Source organism: Halichoerus grypus, chromosome 3, assembly GCF_964656455.1.
Source record: "Halichoerus grypus chromosome 3, mHalGry1.hap1.1, whole genome shotgun sequence".
Classification (NCBI taxonomy): Eukaryota; Metazoa; Chordata; class Mammalia; order Carnivora; family Phocidae; genus Halichoerus; species Halichoerus grypus.
In genome coordinates, this window is record NC_135714.1 from 185,897,846 (window position 1) to 185,914,614 (window position 16,769).

The following is a 16,769-nucleotide window of genomic DNA, read 5'->3' on the forward strand; positions in this document are numbered from 1 at the left end:
AAGTATATAATAGGGGGCACCTGGGTGTCTCAGTTGGGTATCCATCTGACTCTTGGTTTCAGCTCAGGTCATGATCTCGGGGTTGTGAGCTGGAGATTGCTTAAGATTCTCTCCCTCTTCCTCTGCCTGTCACCTCTCCCCCCTTAAAAAGATCTTATTATTTTTTTTATTTATTTGAGAGAGAGAGAGCTAACAGGGAGGCGCCGAGGGAGAAGGAGAGAGAGAAAGAGAGAGGGAATCTCAAGCAGACTGCATTGATTGCAGAGCCCAACACGGGAGAGAGAGCGATCTCACAACCCTGAGATCATGACCTGAGCTGAAATCAAGAGTCAGATGCTTAACCAACTGAGCCACCTGGGCGCAGCCACCCTCTTTTTTAGTATAGTCTTATCTGGTTTTGGTATCAGGGTAATGCTGGCCTCATAGAATGACTTTGGAAGTTTTCCTTTCTTTTCTATTTTTTAGAATAGTTTGAGAAGAATGGGTATTAACTGTCCTTGAAACGTTAGATAGAATTCACTTGTGAAGCCATGTGGTCCTGGACTTTTGTTTGTTGGGACTTTTTGGATTCCTAATTCAATTTCTTTGCAGATTATTGGTCTGTTCAAGTTTTCTATTTCTTCCTATTTCAGTTTTGGTAGTTTATTTTTCTAGGAATGCATCCGTTTCTTCCAAATTGCCTAATTTGTTGGCATATAATTGCTCATAATATTCTCTTGTAATTGTATGTATTTCGGTGGTGTTGGTTATTATTTCTCCTCTTTCATTTGTGATTTTATTTATTTGGGTCCTTTTTCTTTTTGGTAAGCTTGGCTGGAGGTTTATCAATTTTATTGATTTTTTTTTTCAAAGAACCAGCTCCTAGTTTCATTGATCTGTTTTCTTGGGTTTGGGTTTTTTTAGTTTCTATATCATTTATTTCTGCTCTAATCTTTATTATTTCCTTCCTTCTGCTGGCTTTAGGCTTCTTTTGTTGTTTTTTTTCTAGCCCTAAAGGGTGTAAGTTTAGGTTGAGATTTTTCTTATTTCTTGAGGTAGGCCCGTGTTGCTATATACTTTCTCTGAGGATGGCTTTTGTTGCATCCCAAAGATTTTGGACTCTTGTGTTTTCATTTTTTCCATGTAATTTTTTAAATTTCTTCTTTGATTTCCTGATTGACCCATTCATTGTTTAGTAGCCTCCATGTATTTGTGGTCTTTCCAAATTTTTCCTTGTGGTTGACTTCTAGTTTCATAGCATTTGGTCAGAAAGGGTGCATGGTATGATGTCAGTCTTTTTGTATTTGTTGAGACCTGATGTGTGACCTATTATGTGATCTACTCTGGAGAATGTCTCATGTGCACTTGATAAGAATGTATAGTCTGCTGTTTTGGGATGGAATGTTCTGAATATATCTGTTAAGTCCATCTGGTCCAGTATGTCATTCAAAGCCATTGTTTGCTTATGTATTTTTTGCTTAGATGATCTGTCAATTGATGTAAGTGGAATGTTAAAGTCCCCTATTATTGTATTATCAATTAGTTCTTTTATGTTTGTTATTTTTTTATATATTTGGTTGCTATCAAGTTGGGGACATAAATATTTACAATTACTATATCTTCTTGTTGCATTGTCCCCTTTATTATGATATAGTGCCCTTCTTAGTCTTCCTGTTACAGTCATTGTTGTAAAGTACAGTTTGTCTGAGATAAGTATTGCTACTCTAACTTTAACATCCATTTGTATGGTAAATGTTTCTCCATCCCCTTACTTTCAGTCTGCAGGTGTCTAGGTCTAAAATGGGTCTCTTGTATGCAGCATATAGATGGGTGTTGGATTTTTAGTCCATTTACATTCAAATTAACGATAGATATATATTTAGTACTATGTTAATTTTTTTTGGTCATTTCTGGAGATTTCTCTGATCCTTTGTCTTTGTTACTTTTGGTCTTTCCAGTCAAAGAATCGCCATTAGTTTTACCTGCAGGGCTGATTTAATGGTCATGAACTCCTTTAGTTTTTGTTTGTCTGGGAAATGCCTTATCTCTCCTTCTATTCTGAGTGATAGTCTTGCTGGATAGAGTATTCTTGGCTGTGGATTTTTCCCATTCAGCACGTTGAATATATGATGCCACTCTCTTCTGGCCTGTAAAGTTTCTGTTGCGAAATCTCCAGCTAGCCTTATTGGTCTTCCCTTATCAGTTAAGGACTTCTTTTATCTTGCTGCTTTTAAGATTTGTTCTTTATCAGTATATGTCTTGGTGTTGCCCTGCATTTGTTGATTTTGATTGGGAGTCCTCTCTGCCTTCTGGATCTGGATCTGTTTCCTTCTCCAGATAAGGGAAGTATTCTATTATTTTTTGAAATAAATATTCTACTCTCTTTTCTCTCTCTGTCCTTCTTCTGGGACTCCTATAATATGAATGTTATTATGTTTGATGGAGTCACTGAGTTCCCTGAGTCTATTCTCATGTTCCATAATTCTTTCTCTCTTTTGTTCAGCTTCATCATTTTCTGTTATCTTCTGGGTCACTAATTTGTGTTCCTCTGCTTCTTCTAGCCTGCTGTTCTTGTATTCTTCATCTCTGATGGATTCTTTTTTAACTCTTTAATCTCTGTGGTAAGGGTCTCCCTGATGTCTTCTATTCTTTTCTCAAGCCCAGTGAGTATCCTTATGATTATTGCTTTAAATTTTCCATCAGGCCTATTATATCTGTTTCACTTATATCTCTGGCTATGGCTTTATCTTGTTCTTTCATTTGGGATGAATTCCCAAAGTCCCATAGTTAGTTAGTGAAAATTATTCTAATGGGTGAAGTGATACATGATTTTTTAAATTTAATTATGTGACCATTATTTTTTAAAAAATGCAGTATTGATATTCCTTGATATACATATTATAACATTACACCCTGTTTTTCAGTGTATAGTCTTTGCTATGACTTCTGGCCAGATGTGGAATCATATCCGTGGACCTCCATATGCTCATAAGAACCCACACAATGGACAAGTGGTAAGTGCATGTTCTAAGCACCCATATTTTAAACTTTAATCCTGTTTATTTATTTTTATTTTTATTTTTTTTAAAGATTTTATTTATTTGACAGAGAGAGACACAGCGAGAGAGGGTACACAAGCAGAGGGAGGGGGAGAGGGAGAAGCAGGCTTCCCGCCGAGCAGAGAGCCCTATGCGGGGCTCGATCCCAGGACCCTGGGATCATGACCTGAGCCGAAGGCAGCTGCTTAACGACTGAGCCACCCAGGTGCCCCAATCCTGTTTATTTTTAAATAATATTCACACACAACGTGGGGTCCGAACTAAGGACTCTGAGATGGAGAGTCACATGCTTTTCTGACTAGGCCAGTCAGGTACCCCTTTCATCCTGTTTATATAGGAATCAGAAATCATGTGCAGTATTTAGTGAGAAAGGATTTTGTCTGTAAATCTAAAGTTTTGTTCTTTCTCTTCTGATACAACCTCTACTATATGCATATACACATGCACATATATGTATATATATATATTTCAGGGTGAGAACTGCTTTACTGTTTAAAAAAATTTGTGTACCTACCACATCAAATAGACATTCATAACCTAGTTTTTCACCTTTACATATTGCTATGGCAATAATATGTAATGCCAAAAGAGGAAATAGGAACAGTTTGTAGGTGGTGTCCCATAAATGGTAAATTTAGTTAAGAAGAGATTAATTAAAACATCATGAAGAACCTTGGCAGTCATATTAGAATGCTAAGAAGTGTTTGTTACAAAATTGAAAGGGAAATTGATGTGCAGTTAAATCAGTAGGAAAGTTCACATTAGTAACTGCTACTGAATTTATTTATTTTGTTGCTTTACTTCTTTAGGTTTTTTGTTTTTGGTGAATGGGATATTATTGTAATAGATCAACTGTCTTTGAGGCTTAATATTTATTAGGTTGGTGAAGATTAACTGTTTAAAAATGTGACTTTTTTCTGTAACTTTTTCATTTGGAATACATACAGATTTTGAGAGAATAATGTAATGACACCCCTCATGTACCTGTTACCAAACAATTACTAGCTCATAACTAATACTTGTTCCATCTCTTCCTCCATTCAGTTCTCTTTACCTTCCGTCGGATTCTTCTGAAATAAGTGCTCAATATCATTTCATTTCATACAGAAATACTTTAGTAGATATCCCTAAAAGATAAGGTCTTACCACAGTCACCTAGAATATTAAATTCTTAATTTGTTTTTTTGTAAATAAATTCTCAATTCCTGAAATTGTAATTCTGAATGAAATTTTCATATGGCAAAATGTTATAAATTCTCTGGAACTCTATAAATATAGATTACAACATAAGTTTGAGATTTATTCTTCATTGCTTATAGTGCTTCAAATACCTTTAATATTAAAGCCAACAAGTTATTATTTCTTCTTCCTACATTGTGAATTTCTTTGAACTTGTTCGTGGAACTCTGTACATTGGGAAATATTTCACTTTATTCATTGCCTGTTCTCTGACTGCCCAATCAGGTTTTAAGACTAGGTTTTTTAGACTATTAGACTGATTGGCTAATTGCCAGAGTTAGATAATGATCGGTTTAGTCTCAGATTTCTCCTGAAGATGGCAATGATACGGAGTCAGAGTTAGACTGTTTGGATGATTAGCTGCCATAGTGATTTAGACATGGGTTTTGCCACGTATGTATATTTTTGAAGTCTTTCACTACTTAGAGGGGTTATTGAATGTTTAAATATTCAAATTGAATTATTTTAAAGAAAAATAACTGGAAATAATTATCAAGCAAGTCTTTCCAACAGCCCGACTAGAAAGTGGTGTCCTTTCCTCTCCTCCTCCCCAATACCCACACTCTGTCCCTTTCCTGTTTTATTTTGCCTTCGTAGCACTTAATCATCTTCTAACATGCTTTCAAATCTACTTATTTTGTATTTTTATTTGTCTGCCTTTTATCATGACATCAGTAAGACATAAAAAGTCCTGCTGTCAGGTCTTATCAGTTTTTGTCACTGATATGTTCCTATTACATAGAGAAAGTCCTGATGAAAGATTGGATCACTATTATGTTCCTGCTACTTCAAAGTGTAAATTTAGGAAATCTTATAAATTTTTCATTACTGTCTTTTAATATTCTTTTAAGAGAATATTCCTTAAGTTGAAAAGCATTAAGCATTGCTTTTTATTGTTTGGTTTGTTAAAGTATATGGAAAATTAACCAACATTCTTATGAAATGTGTTAACTTGTATAGGGGAAGAAAAAACAGTTTTTCTCTACTCTTCTGAGTTTTTGGCTAGGACCCCTATAACAAAATACAGAAGTATAAGAGAAAAACTTACTAACATGTATACTTCCTGTACACATGGGAGATACTCAGGGAAAAATCAGTAACACTCAGAGGTGACTTAGAGTTCAGGCTCAAATACCATCTTCAGCTAAAGATAGAAAAAAATGTGTGCAGGGGAGGCCACTTACATGGAGGTGACCAGGAAAAGCAAGGTAATTAAAAGTAAGATTTATTATGCAGAATTAAGTCACAGTTGCCCCCCTCCACACATTTTTTGATAAGGGTCTAAAGTTGTTTGTAGGAATTTACCTTCGTCATTCCTGGTAAAGGGCGAGGAGGGACACCTTCCAAAACATGTGCTGACTTTAGGCAGATTGGGGAGGCCAGAGAGCTTTTCTTGTATCTTCTTCTCAACTGCCTTCAGCCCCAAATAATCCTTACACGAAAGTGACATATTTTTCTTACTGTAATCTCTATTATCTATTGCTTCTCTAAACCATCTAATCTCCTTACATGTAGTTTACTGGAGTAATAAGCTCCTAAAGTTTGTGCCAGTAACAGTAACTGAAAATGGATGTGACCTATTGTTTACTGACTACATGTGAGGCAGTAGACTTCATAGCTGAATATTTTAGGCTACCAGGTGAATATTCCTAAAACGTAACTTACTATAATATGTATGGACCTGAGTTACCAGTTTACAATCCCAAGTACCTCTCCCATTTCCTGACCATTGTGATTTTACTTTTCAACCTGTTAACTCTAGTACTTTGTAGAGAAAGTGTTAGCCTATTTGTACTGTTGTGTGTTTCCTAAACTTTTTTTTGCTGCTTCCATTCCTGGAATGTCCTCTGTATCTATCAAATTGTACCTATCCTTCATATCTCACCTGATTTTGCCATCCTGCTGAGATGTGTTCCTTCTTAATTACATTGGAAGTGCCCCCTACTTCCCTTTACATATTTATTAACATGTGGTTAGTCCACTTATGTATCTTTGCATTTTTTAGTATAATGATTCTTTAATGTTTCATATATCCCATTTTAGTCAAGTCCTTAGACATATGGAGTTTCTTTGAAGCTATTTTCATCTCTACAACTTGCATTGAGCTGGTCCTCAGTAAATGTTTTATTAAATGATTATAAGGACTCCTACTAGAAGATTTTTGTTTCTAAAATTGGATTATCTTTTAATTTTCTCACTAGTCAGAAGAATAATAGGATTAACATGTCACTATTAATTGAGCATAAACCAGTTACTCACCTTAAAGTTCAGATTAGAGAGAGATTTTATTTATTTAGAAAATTATTTATCTTTTTCCACATTTTTATATTACTATTTTTCAGGTAGTGATTGGCAGGGCCCTTAGGAAAAGGTACTCTGAGGCCCAGAGGAACACATTAGGAGAATTTTCTGTATTTTTAAATGGAAAAGCATTTCCTTCATACATACATCTTTTAACATATTTATCTTAAATTTCAGCAACTTAATCAAAAGTTAGAAATAAATTTAAACCAAGGTATTTAAAAAGATGAATTTTGTTCCAAGCTCTACCCACTTGTATTTTATAAAAATATAAAGGTTTTAGAAATTCAGGAGCCTCTTTTACAGCAACAATTGCATGAGTGTGCTCTTGGCCACAGAGATGTGGATACAGTTTTAAGTTGATGTGAGATATTAACTGCTTAGCGGTATAGACAAAGCCTTTAATCTGCCTATTAAAGCACAGTGAAAAGGGCAGCAGAATGTTGCCTGTTAGTATATAGCTTTTTTCTTGTTTTGCATTTTAACATATTCCAACAAAACTTCTCTTCCTGCCTTTTTATATGCATAATGTCATCATACACTGAAACAGGAAATTATGGTTTAAGTTTTGTTTTAATGAATTGTTTTACATAATAATGTGATTTCATATTACTGAAACAAAATAGAAGATTAACTTTGCTTTACAAAATGAAATGGTTACTGGTACAGAACTTTAAATAATGATTGATTGTTCATTAGAATGATAATAGTAAATGTTTTTCTTTATAATAGATGTGTTCAAATTTCAAAATATAACTTGAAAATTAGTACTATCCTTCTTTGGTAATTTCTTCATATTTTAACCTGTATTTCTAAAGAGAAATTACCAAATCTCTAAAGAGAATTTGTGTTTTTCAGAATAATTATCATGAGGCTATTTACCTCTTTCAGTGGTATGGAGTATCTTACGGATATATAAAGGAATTTTATAATTTGGCATTAATTCTTGATGACCAGTGTACAGCAAGTGCATTAGGGTGGAACTAAGATATATAAGAGAGTACTTCTTACTGGTTTTCACATTTGTAACAATTTCCATTTACTCTTATTTGTAGGTAACTATTATACACAAAGATCAGCTAATTGAGTTGTAATTTTTGTTGAGTTTTGCTAAATTAATTACATAAATGTTTTACTTCAACTCTATGGTAGATGTTTTGAGGAATTTATTCATGAAGAATTATTTATATCAGTGTTATGTTAACGTGAACTAACTTTGTAAATACTTGAGGATTTCATTATGGAAGTCTGTGATCTACAGATTTATTTTTTTCCTTTTCTCTGAAGTTGTGATTTCTGTATAGAATTCTGGGTGATTATTAGTTCTTTTGTCCCAAATACCACATAACTAGATTGCCATTTTTCTGTATAAGTTTAGAAGGAATTTAAGATCCAGTTTTATATTTTTTAAGCATAAAAACCACATAAAAAGGCTTACTTTTATTTTTTTCTTCAGCCTGACCAATTTTCATTTCAGGCATTGATTTATTAGTATTATCACTTGATATTTTAAATTATACTTTAGGAAATTCAAATGTTTAAGAATAGTAAGACAATCTTGAAAGAGAAGTACAAAGCTAAATGACTTTAGGTTACCAGATTTCAAGACTTATATTAATTGTGAAAGCTCATTCTGTTAAATTGGTGTATTTGTCTGTCCTTCAAACATATGCACACATTTATGGCAATAGTAATACCAAAATGCAGTGTGGAACCAGGGCCTTTTTAATAAATGGTGCTAGAGTAATTTAAAAATGTAGAATCTTAACAGTTGTCATATACCATAAATATAAATCCCATATGGATTATGGAGGTAAATATGAATGGAAAACATGCTACATTGAAATACATTATAATTAGGAACTTTCATCATCAAAATGTTCCTATCAGGAATGTGAAAAGGTAAGTCAGAGAGTGGAGAAATCTTCCAAGGACTTGGATCCAATATATATAAAGAAGAAACACAACTCAGTCGCAAAAATTTGGGGAAGACTTGATCACACTTTCTCAAAAGAAGCTATTGGAATGGCCACTAAACATATGAAAAGGATTTCAACCTTATTATTACTTAAGTAAATTGAAGTTAAAACATAGTAAAGTGCTATGATACATTCACCATAATGATTAAAATAAAATAAAAAAAAAATCAGTAACACTGATACCATGCAGTTTCAGTACCTAGAAAATGAATTCATTCAAGCAGTTTAAAAGCTGACAACATGTATTAAAACAATCATACTCATACCCATGATCCTGAGATTTTTCATAAATATATATTCAAGAGAAATGCATACATATGAGTGCCAAATGCAGTGTACAAAAATGTTAATAGCATTATTCTTAATAGCCCCAGAATGGCAACAACATTTAGGCTGTAGTGTTGAATTATATCAGTAGAATGATTAAATAAATTATAAATAGTGGAATATATATAACTACTTATAACAAAAAGAACAAATCTCAAAGATATAAAGTAAAAGAAGTCTGGCACAAAACCAAGCAGAATGTAACTGTGGGTTAAATGTCAGAGAAGGTACCTTTGAGCTATGTGGGTTGTAACTGGAATGGGACAGGAGACAGCTTCTAGATGCTCTATTTCTTCATTTAGGTGATAGGTACACGGGTGCAATCAGTTTGTGAAATTCATCTAATTGTAAACTTGTGAAATATGAACTTTTCTGGGTGTATGCTATACTTCTATAAACATTTTTCTATACTCTGAAAACTTTAAGACATTGATAAAAGAAATTGACAATAAACACAAATAAATGGAAAGATATACCATGCTCATAAGTCAGAAGAATTAATGTTAAGGTGTGCAGTGCATACTACCCAATGCAATCGGTAGCTTCAGTGCAATCCCTATCAAAATACCAATAGCATTTTTCACAGAACTAGAACAAAGAAATCTAAAATTTGTATGGAACCACAAAAGATATGGAATATCTTGAAAATTAGAAAAGAAAAACAAAGCTGGTGGTATCAAGAGCCCTGATTGCAAACTATACTACTAAGCTATGGTAATCAAAACAGTATAGTACTGCACAAAAACACATAGAGAGTCCAACAATAATTGACCATATAAACATGGGTCTAATCTTTGACAAAGGAGGCATGAATATACAGTGGTCTCTTCAATACATGGTGTTGGGAAAACTGGGCAGCTAAATGCAAAAGGATGAAACCGGACCACTTTCTTACAACATACATAAAAATAAACTCAAAAGGGATTTAAGACTTCAATATAAGTTCGGAAAAATTCTTAAAAGGTAACATAGTATTGTATATTTGCCTAAGCAATATTTTTTTTTGGATTTGTTTCTTTAGGCAAGAGCAAAACAGGCAAAAATCAACAAATGGGACTACATCAAGCAAAAAGCTTTTACTAGGGAAGGAAATCATTAACAAAATGAAAAGGCAACCTACTGAATGGGAGAAGATATTTACAAATGATATATTTGATAAGTGGTTAATATCTAAAATACACAGAAAACTCCCACAACTCAGTATCAAAAAAAAAATACAATTAAAAAATGGGCAGAGGACCTGAACAGATAGTTCTCCAAATACATACATACAGATGACCAACAGGTACAGGAAGAGATGCTTAGAATCACTAATCATCAGTGAATGCAAATCAAAACCACAATGAGATACCGCCTAATGTGTCAGAATGGATAGTATCAAAAAGAAAATAGCAAGGGTTAGCAGGAGGAAAGGGAACCCTCATACATGGATGATGGGAAAGCAAAATGATGACACCACTGTGAAAAACAGTATGGATGTTTCTCAAAAACTTAAAAATAGAACTATGTGATCCAGCAATTGCACTTCTGGCTTTTTATCCAGAGAAAATGAGAACACTAATTTGAAAAGACATATGCACCCCTATGCTTATTGCAGCATTATTTACAACAGCCAAGATATAGATGCAATGTCAGTGTTCATTATTAGGTGAATAGATGATGTTTAGGATGAATTTGTCCCCCACCCTTAGGGAACATTTGGTAGTTTCTATGCAATTTTGATTGTTACAACTGTGGGGGCATCTGCCTACTAATGGCAATTAGTGACAGAGGCCAGAGATGCTGGTAAACATCTTACAATGCAGAGGATAGTTGCCCACAATAATGAATCATCTGGTCCCACATGTCAGAATGTTAAAAGAAGCAGCCCTGTTTTAGAGCTACAGAGAACCTTAAATATAATTTTGTCTTCTCAGATGTTTTGCAGCCAAGGAAACATTCCACTTAGCATTTATACTCGAAGGTTGACTTTCTTAAGAAAATATGTAAATAAATTGAAGTAACCAGTGCTTAGGATCACACTGACCTATAGTTCGATGTTTAGGATTGTTGTGAATATTGAAAGCCATCAGTAAATATATTGATATAGAAATGTTTTTGATATAATCATTTTCCTTAATATACCTTGGTAAACATGATTTAATCTTAGACATTTAATATGCTTAAAAAGAGATGTTTACATAAGAGAAAGTGAAGAAGACTCTTAATCCCAAAGAGTCCTTTTTATGCCTTTGTTCTCAGGTGTGTAAGAAAAACAGGGCTGAATTTTTCCCAAGCTCTTCTCTTACTGGTTATGTCATTAGGGGATATTACTTAGTCTTTCTGTTCTTCTGTAAAATAAATCTAATCTTGCTTTTCTTACCTTGTATAATTCTTTATGAAATAAAATATAATAGATGTATAAGCAATTTTAAAAATGGAAGACACTCGGCCTTAGTTTGGATTCCTCCCAAAAGTCTCAAAGGCAATAATTCAAGTAAGAGTATATACATATTTAAGAATACCTATTGTATCTTTATTATAATTTTTAGCAATTATATAGATTGACAGATCATTTATTCCTTTATAGAAGATTTGTTATTGATGCTCTATCAACAGGGTCTGTGTTTTGAATTGTATTTTCCAATAGTAGTATGCATTGCAGTCCTCTTAGCTCTGCATCCCTACTGCTTTTTCACCTTAAAATTGACAGTATACACTTAGGGAAACACGGGTGAGAATGGCACATAGTTTGTGGCCCTCAAGAGAATCTACGTATAATGGGTCCCTTTGTCAGCTCCAAACTTCTCATTCTAGTTTTAATAGTCAAATATTTTAACTGGACTGAGCTACTTGGATCAGACAGCTTAATAAAAGACTATGGGGGGATGTCGTTGGGTCTTCATTTAGCTATTAGTTTACAAAATTCAACATCTGTAATATTGATGACTGTTCATATTTTCATATATCGTGGAATAAAACATGTCTACAAGATCTAAAAATGCTATTATAATTTCACTGCATTGAAAATGTAAGTGTAAATAGAGTGTAATGAAAATTAATAGCGTACGCAGTATGATGCTGTGCTGATTTGCAAGTTTGTTTGTCACCATTAAGATGCTTTGTAATGGCACAAGCCAAGTACTAATGGTCCACTTAACAGCATGAAAGTCATCACAAAAGCAGTTATTACTGTGTAGCTAAAGGGAAACTATACAACTAACTGTATCGTTACATGGGACATAAAGGTATTGTCTGTTAAAAAAAAGATATCATCCTGAATGAAATGCATTCAGTGAAATAAAGCTTATATTTAGATAATAACTCCCAACATATATAAGTGTAGTGTTCTTTTTGTTTTGTTTCAATTTCCCAAGATTTGGCTTTTCGCTGCTGCCTGAGGATTGCTATGGGTTTACCATATAAAATCCAAAATATTTCACTGCATTAAAGCTAGTTCAGTTGTGAATGAAACTAAGAGCTGTGTTCTCTGTGCACATGCAAAAATATTGTATTGCAAAAATGGCATGCTGCTTAATACAGAATTTATCAAAATGAAGCACTTTTTCTGTGTCTCAGGCAGCCATATTAGTCTTACGCTTTCTCAATTCCTTTATACTTTTATGCCTCAGGGATTTTGCATATGCTATCTTTTTTTTTTTTTTTTTTTTTTTTCTCGACAGAGAGAGACACAGCGAGAGAGGGAATACAAGCAGGGGGAATGGGAGAGGGAGAAGCAGGCTTCCCGCGGAGCAGGGAGCCTGATGCGGGGCTTGATCCCAGGACCCTGGGATCATGACCTGAGCCAAAGGCAGACGCTTAACGACTGAGCCACCCAGGTGCCCCGAATATGCTATCTTTTTGAGGGACATATTTTAGCCATAAGTTGGAAACTGTATGGACTTACTTAAACTAAGTAAAATTATTTTGAATGGAAATATTTACAGGGGATTCAGTAGTTTCACTGTAATCTTCATACCTCCACCAGAGACAATGTCAGCATGCAATTAAAATTTTCAAATATTTGCAAATGACACTACAAAGGGCTGATATCCAAGATCTATAAAGAACTTCTCAAACTCAACACCCAAAAAACAAATAAGTCAAAAAATGGGCAGAAGACATGAACAGACACTTCTCCAAAGATGACATACAAATGGCTAACAGACACATGAAAAAATGTTCATTGTCATTAGCCATCGGGGAAATTCAAATCAAAACCACATTGAGATACCACCTTACACCAGTTAGAATGGCAAAAATTGACAAGGCAAGAAATGACAAATGTTGGAGAGGTTGTGGAGAAAGGGAAACCCTCTTACACTATTTGTGGAAATGCAAGTTGGTACAGCCACTTTGGAAAACTGTGGATGTTCCTCAAAAAGTTAAAAAGAGAGCTACCCTATGACCCAGCAATTGCACTACTGGGTATTTAGCCCAAAGACACAGATGTAGTAAAAAGAAGGGCCATATGCACCCCAATGTTCATAGCAGCAATGTCCTCAATAGCCAAACTGTGGAAAGAGCCGAGATGCCCTTCAGCAGATGAATGGATAAAGAAGATGTGGTCCACATATACAATGGAATATTACTCAGCCATCAGAAAAGATGAATACCCAACTTTTACATCAACATGGATGGGACTGGAAGAGATTATGCTAAGTGAAATAAGTCAAGCAGAGAAAGTCAATTATCATATGGTTTCACTTATTTGTGGAACATAAGGAATAGCATGGAGGACATTAGGAGAAGGAAGGGAAAAATGAAGGGCGGGAATTGGAAGGGGAGATGAATCATGAGAGACTATGGACTCTGAGAAACAAACTGAGGGTTTTAGAAGCGTGGGGGGTTGGGGGATGGGTTAGCCTGGTGATGGGTATTAAGGAGGGCACGTATTGTGTGGAGCCCTGGGTGTTAAACGAAAAGTGAAAACTAATGATGTACTGTATGGGGACTAACATACATAATAAAATTAAATTAAAAACATTTTTAAATAAAAATTTAGATAATCATAATCGATATACATTGAAGATATGCAGAAACCTTACAGTGGATTTTGGAATTGGGATTCTGCCCTTTCATTTATTCATGTTTTTATTTTTCCATCCAGTAGACATTTCCTGAGAGCCCATTAAATGCTAGATCCTATATTTGCCTTAGTACTGCCAATATATCACAGAGCTCATAGACTAGGGGAGAGATGTAACATCATACGAGTTTGCCTAAAAGCTCAGTTAGTAAAGCTTCACCGATTAGTGCATTGCATGGCATTAGAAACTGGAATTGTTTTCTCATTTTGCCTCAGTACCATGGTCACTTTGTTGCTGTGACCCTGAATCTTATTTTTTAGAAGTTTGGCCTTACATCTTCTTATTCCTTTTGATTTTTAATTTTTTGTGTCTAGTTGGACTCTGGTAAAACTCCTTGCCTTTAGCATCTGCTGCTGCTGTTCTGTGCCTTCATCGTCGCAGTACAGTTTCAGCTGTTGCTACTTGTGATCAGGCAATTAAGAAGGACCTTGTGACTTGTATCCTTACCTCTAATCAAAGCATTTCACATGATAGATACTAAATAGTTGACTAGATGAATAGATCTTTTTTTGCAAAAAAGAGCTCAATGTATATTTTCAGCCTCTCAAAAATGTTTAAAAAAAATGGTTTTCCCTAAGTTTTGTTTGTATTTTGTAATTAAGACCTTGAAAGCATATACACAGAGAATTATAGAACTACAAAATGAGAATGTGTTTTCTTTTGTCAAACTTAATCTAATACAGTTACATATTCTGGGACTCCAGAATAAATGCAATATCAGAGGAGAAAATAGACAAATAGCCATCCTTTCCTCACCTACTTCCTCATTTTAGCTAAAAAAAATCAAATAGCCTAAAAGGTGGAAGAACGAATCAGATATATTTTTTTCTGATAATTCTGGTTTAAAATAAACACATAAAATATTTTATTGTAAATATTATAAATTCTGGAATGATGGTCTTCCTTTCTCCATACTTCTAAACCCTTTCTCTCCTAATTCAGCTCACTTTTTTGGTAAAGTTTCTTCTTTATGTTCTTGGATGCATATAAAATTTTCCTATTCAGGATGGTCATGATAGTTATTTGTCTTACCTTTCAGTTTTATATTTTTGCATAATCATGTCCCCTAATTAATTTTTTAGAGTATCTTGAGCACAGAATCAAAATATTACTTGTCTTTATAATCCTCTATGAGACTGTATACACTTATTGAATAAATGAGCAAGCCTAAAATATATACACAAAATGACCAAACCTAAGGGATTTATATAGATTTTTTTTCTATATTTAGGCTACTAATGCTGCCTGTGTTTCCCTAGCTTTTTATAAAATGGCAGTTTTTATTTTTTATTTTTTGCTTGTTTTATGTTAACCTTAAAAAGTGCTTTATTTTTTTTTCTATTAACTAGGAGACCATTGACTAATATAGTATAGAAATGATTATTTATGAAATTATTTCTTGCTCTATAACTATTTATTCTACTTAATATTTTTCTAATACAGGTTGTAATTGTTTATTCCTTATGTGCACTAAAGTTTAATCTATTTGAAAGATTTTGGACTGGTTCCAAGTGTGTGTATTTAATTCGGACTTACCCCAAATTGTGTATTGAAATACAGAGTTAATATATACCATAAAATGTTTTAAAACAATTTAAAAATATTACTTGCCTCTACTATAATGTATAATCTCTTATTTTATCCATGAGTGTAACTTTTTAAAAGTTTTAAGATTCATTCCTGCATTTTATAATAGATGTACTACTAACAGAGGAACTGCTGTGTTAATAATGCAAAAATGCTTTAATTCTCTCCCAAGGAAGCAATTACTGTGAATAGCAACATTTTATATCTGCCAAGAAATGAAATTATTGTGTCCTACATCACATCTCACAAGAATCTGTCAAAAGCTCTGAAAGTTAGGTAACATTACAGTTTCCTTTCGCTAAAGAAATGAAAAGGTTTTTTTTTCACAACAGAAGGGAACATTATGAAATAAGTCATCACTATTTATTGTATCTGAAATTCGATTTGCAATTTATTTATTTATTAAATCTTTAAGTTTCAGGCTCAAAATGTAAACTATGAATCTTTGGGAATGATTTTCCAGTTATAGGAGATTGCGTCATACCACTGTGCTCTTTCTTTGAAGCACATATCTGTTTAGGTTCAATTTAAGTGGATATGCAAACTAATACGTATAGTTTATTATCATATACTCAAACCTATGAGGCACCAAAAATGGTATATGCTTTTCAAAAAATTTAATAGTATAAATAATATGTAAATTTGCACACATAGTGAATATGCTACCACTTTGTTGTTCTTCAGGAATCCTACAACTGTTCAATTCATACGAACTACCTCAAGCCTCATATATGAAGAAGAAATGTTTGCGTTATTATTATGATAATCTCTATGGCATCTAAATTGTTTGGAACTATTACATCTCAAAATAATATTTGCTATTAGGTAATTATAGTTTCTGACGTATATTTTGATACTGTACCATTCCTTCACTTTACATGAAAATGAAGTGTTTTTTTACACCTTTGTGATATGCCCTCATGATATTCTGATGCTGTTTATATTTTAAGTTTTGATAAATAGAAATAATTTTTTTCTCCATTTTGCTTATTGGTTAATATATTGAGTTTTGAAAGTATGGATTATCTTCAACCATATATTAAACAACTAACAGCTTTATTAAAATACACTAAATATAACTAGCAATCACTAAGTGTAATCCCCATTACTAAAGGCATTTTCATTTTAGAGTGTTTTCATTTTCTCATTTTTCCCCTTACACTCCTTCCATTCACCATGGTTTTAGAAACTTTCAAACCTTTATTCTGCTCTCTTATTCCCCCTCTGTG

General features: G+C 33.6%; 1 protein-coding gene across 7 annotated transcripts in view; it reads left to right on the forward strand.

Annotated features, from left to right (window-relative positions):
* TUSC3 (tumor suppressor candidate 3) overlaps positions 1–16,769 on the forward strand; it is a 258,418-nt gene that overhangs the window by 161,147 nt on the left and 80,502 nt on the right. For 4 of the 7 annotated variants that reach the window (XM_078069672.1, XM_078069674.1, XM_078069675.1 and 1 more), the window contains exon 6: positions 2,904–2,993. In XM_078069672.1, the coding sequence (XP_077925798.1) occupies positions 2,904–2,993 (90 nt within the window). Of the gene's footprint in view, positions 1–2,903; positions 2,994–3,087; positions 4,053–4,082; positions 4,330–9,905; positions 9,999–16,769 lie in introns of those variants that run through there. The other 3 variants (XM_078069676.1, XM_078069677.1, XM_078069678.1) reach the window with 3 other exon arrangements.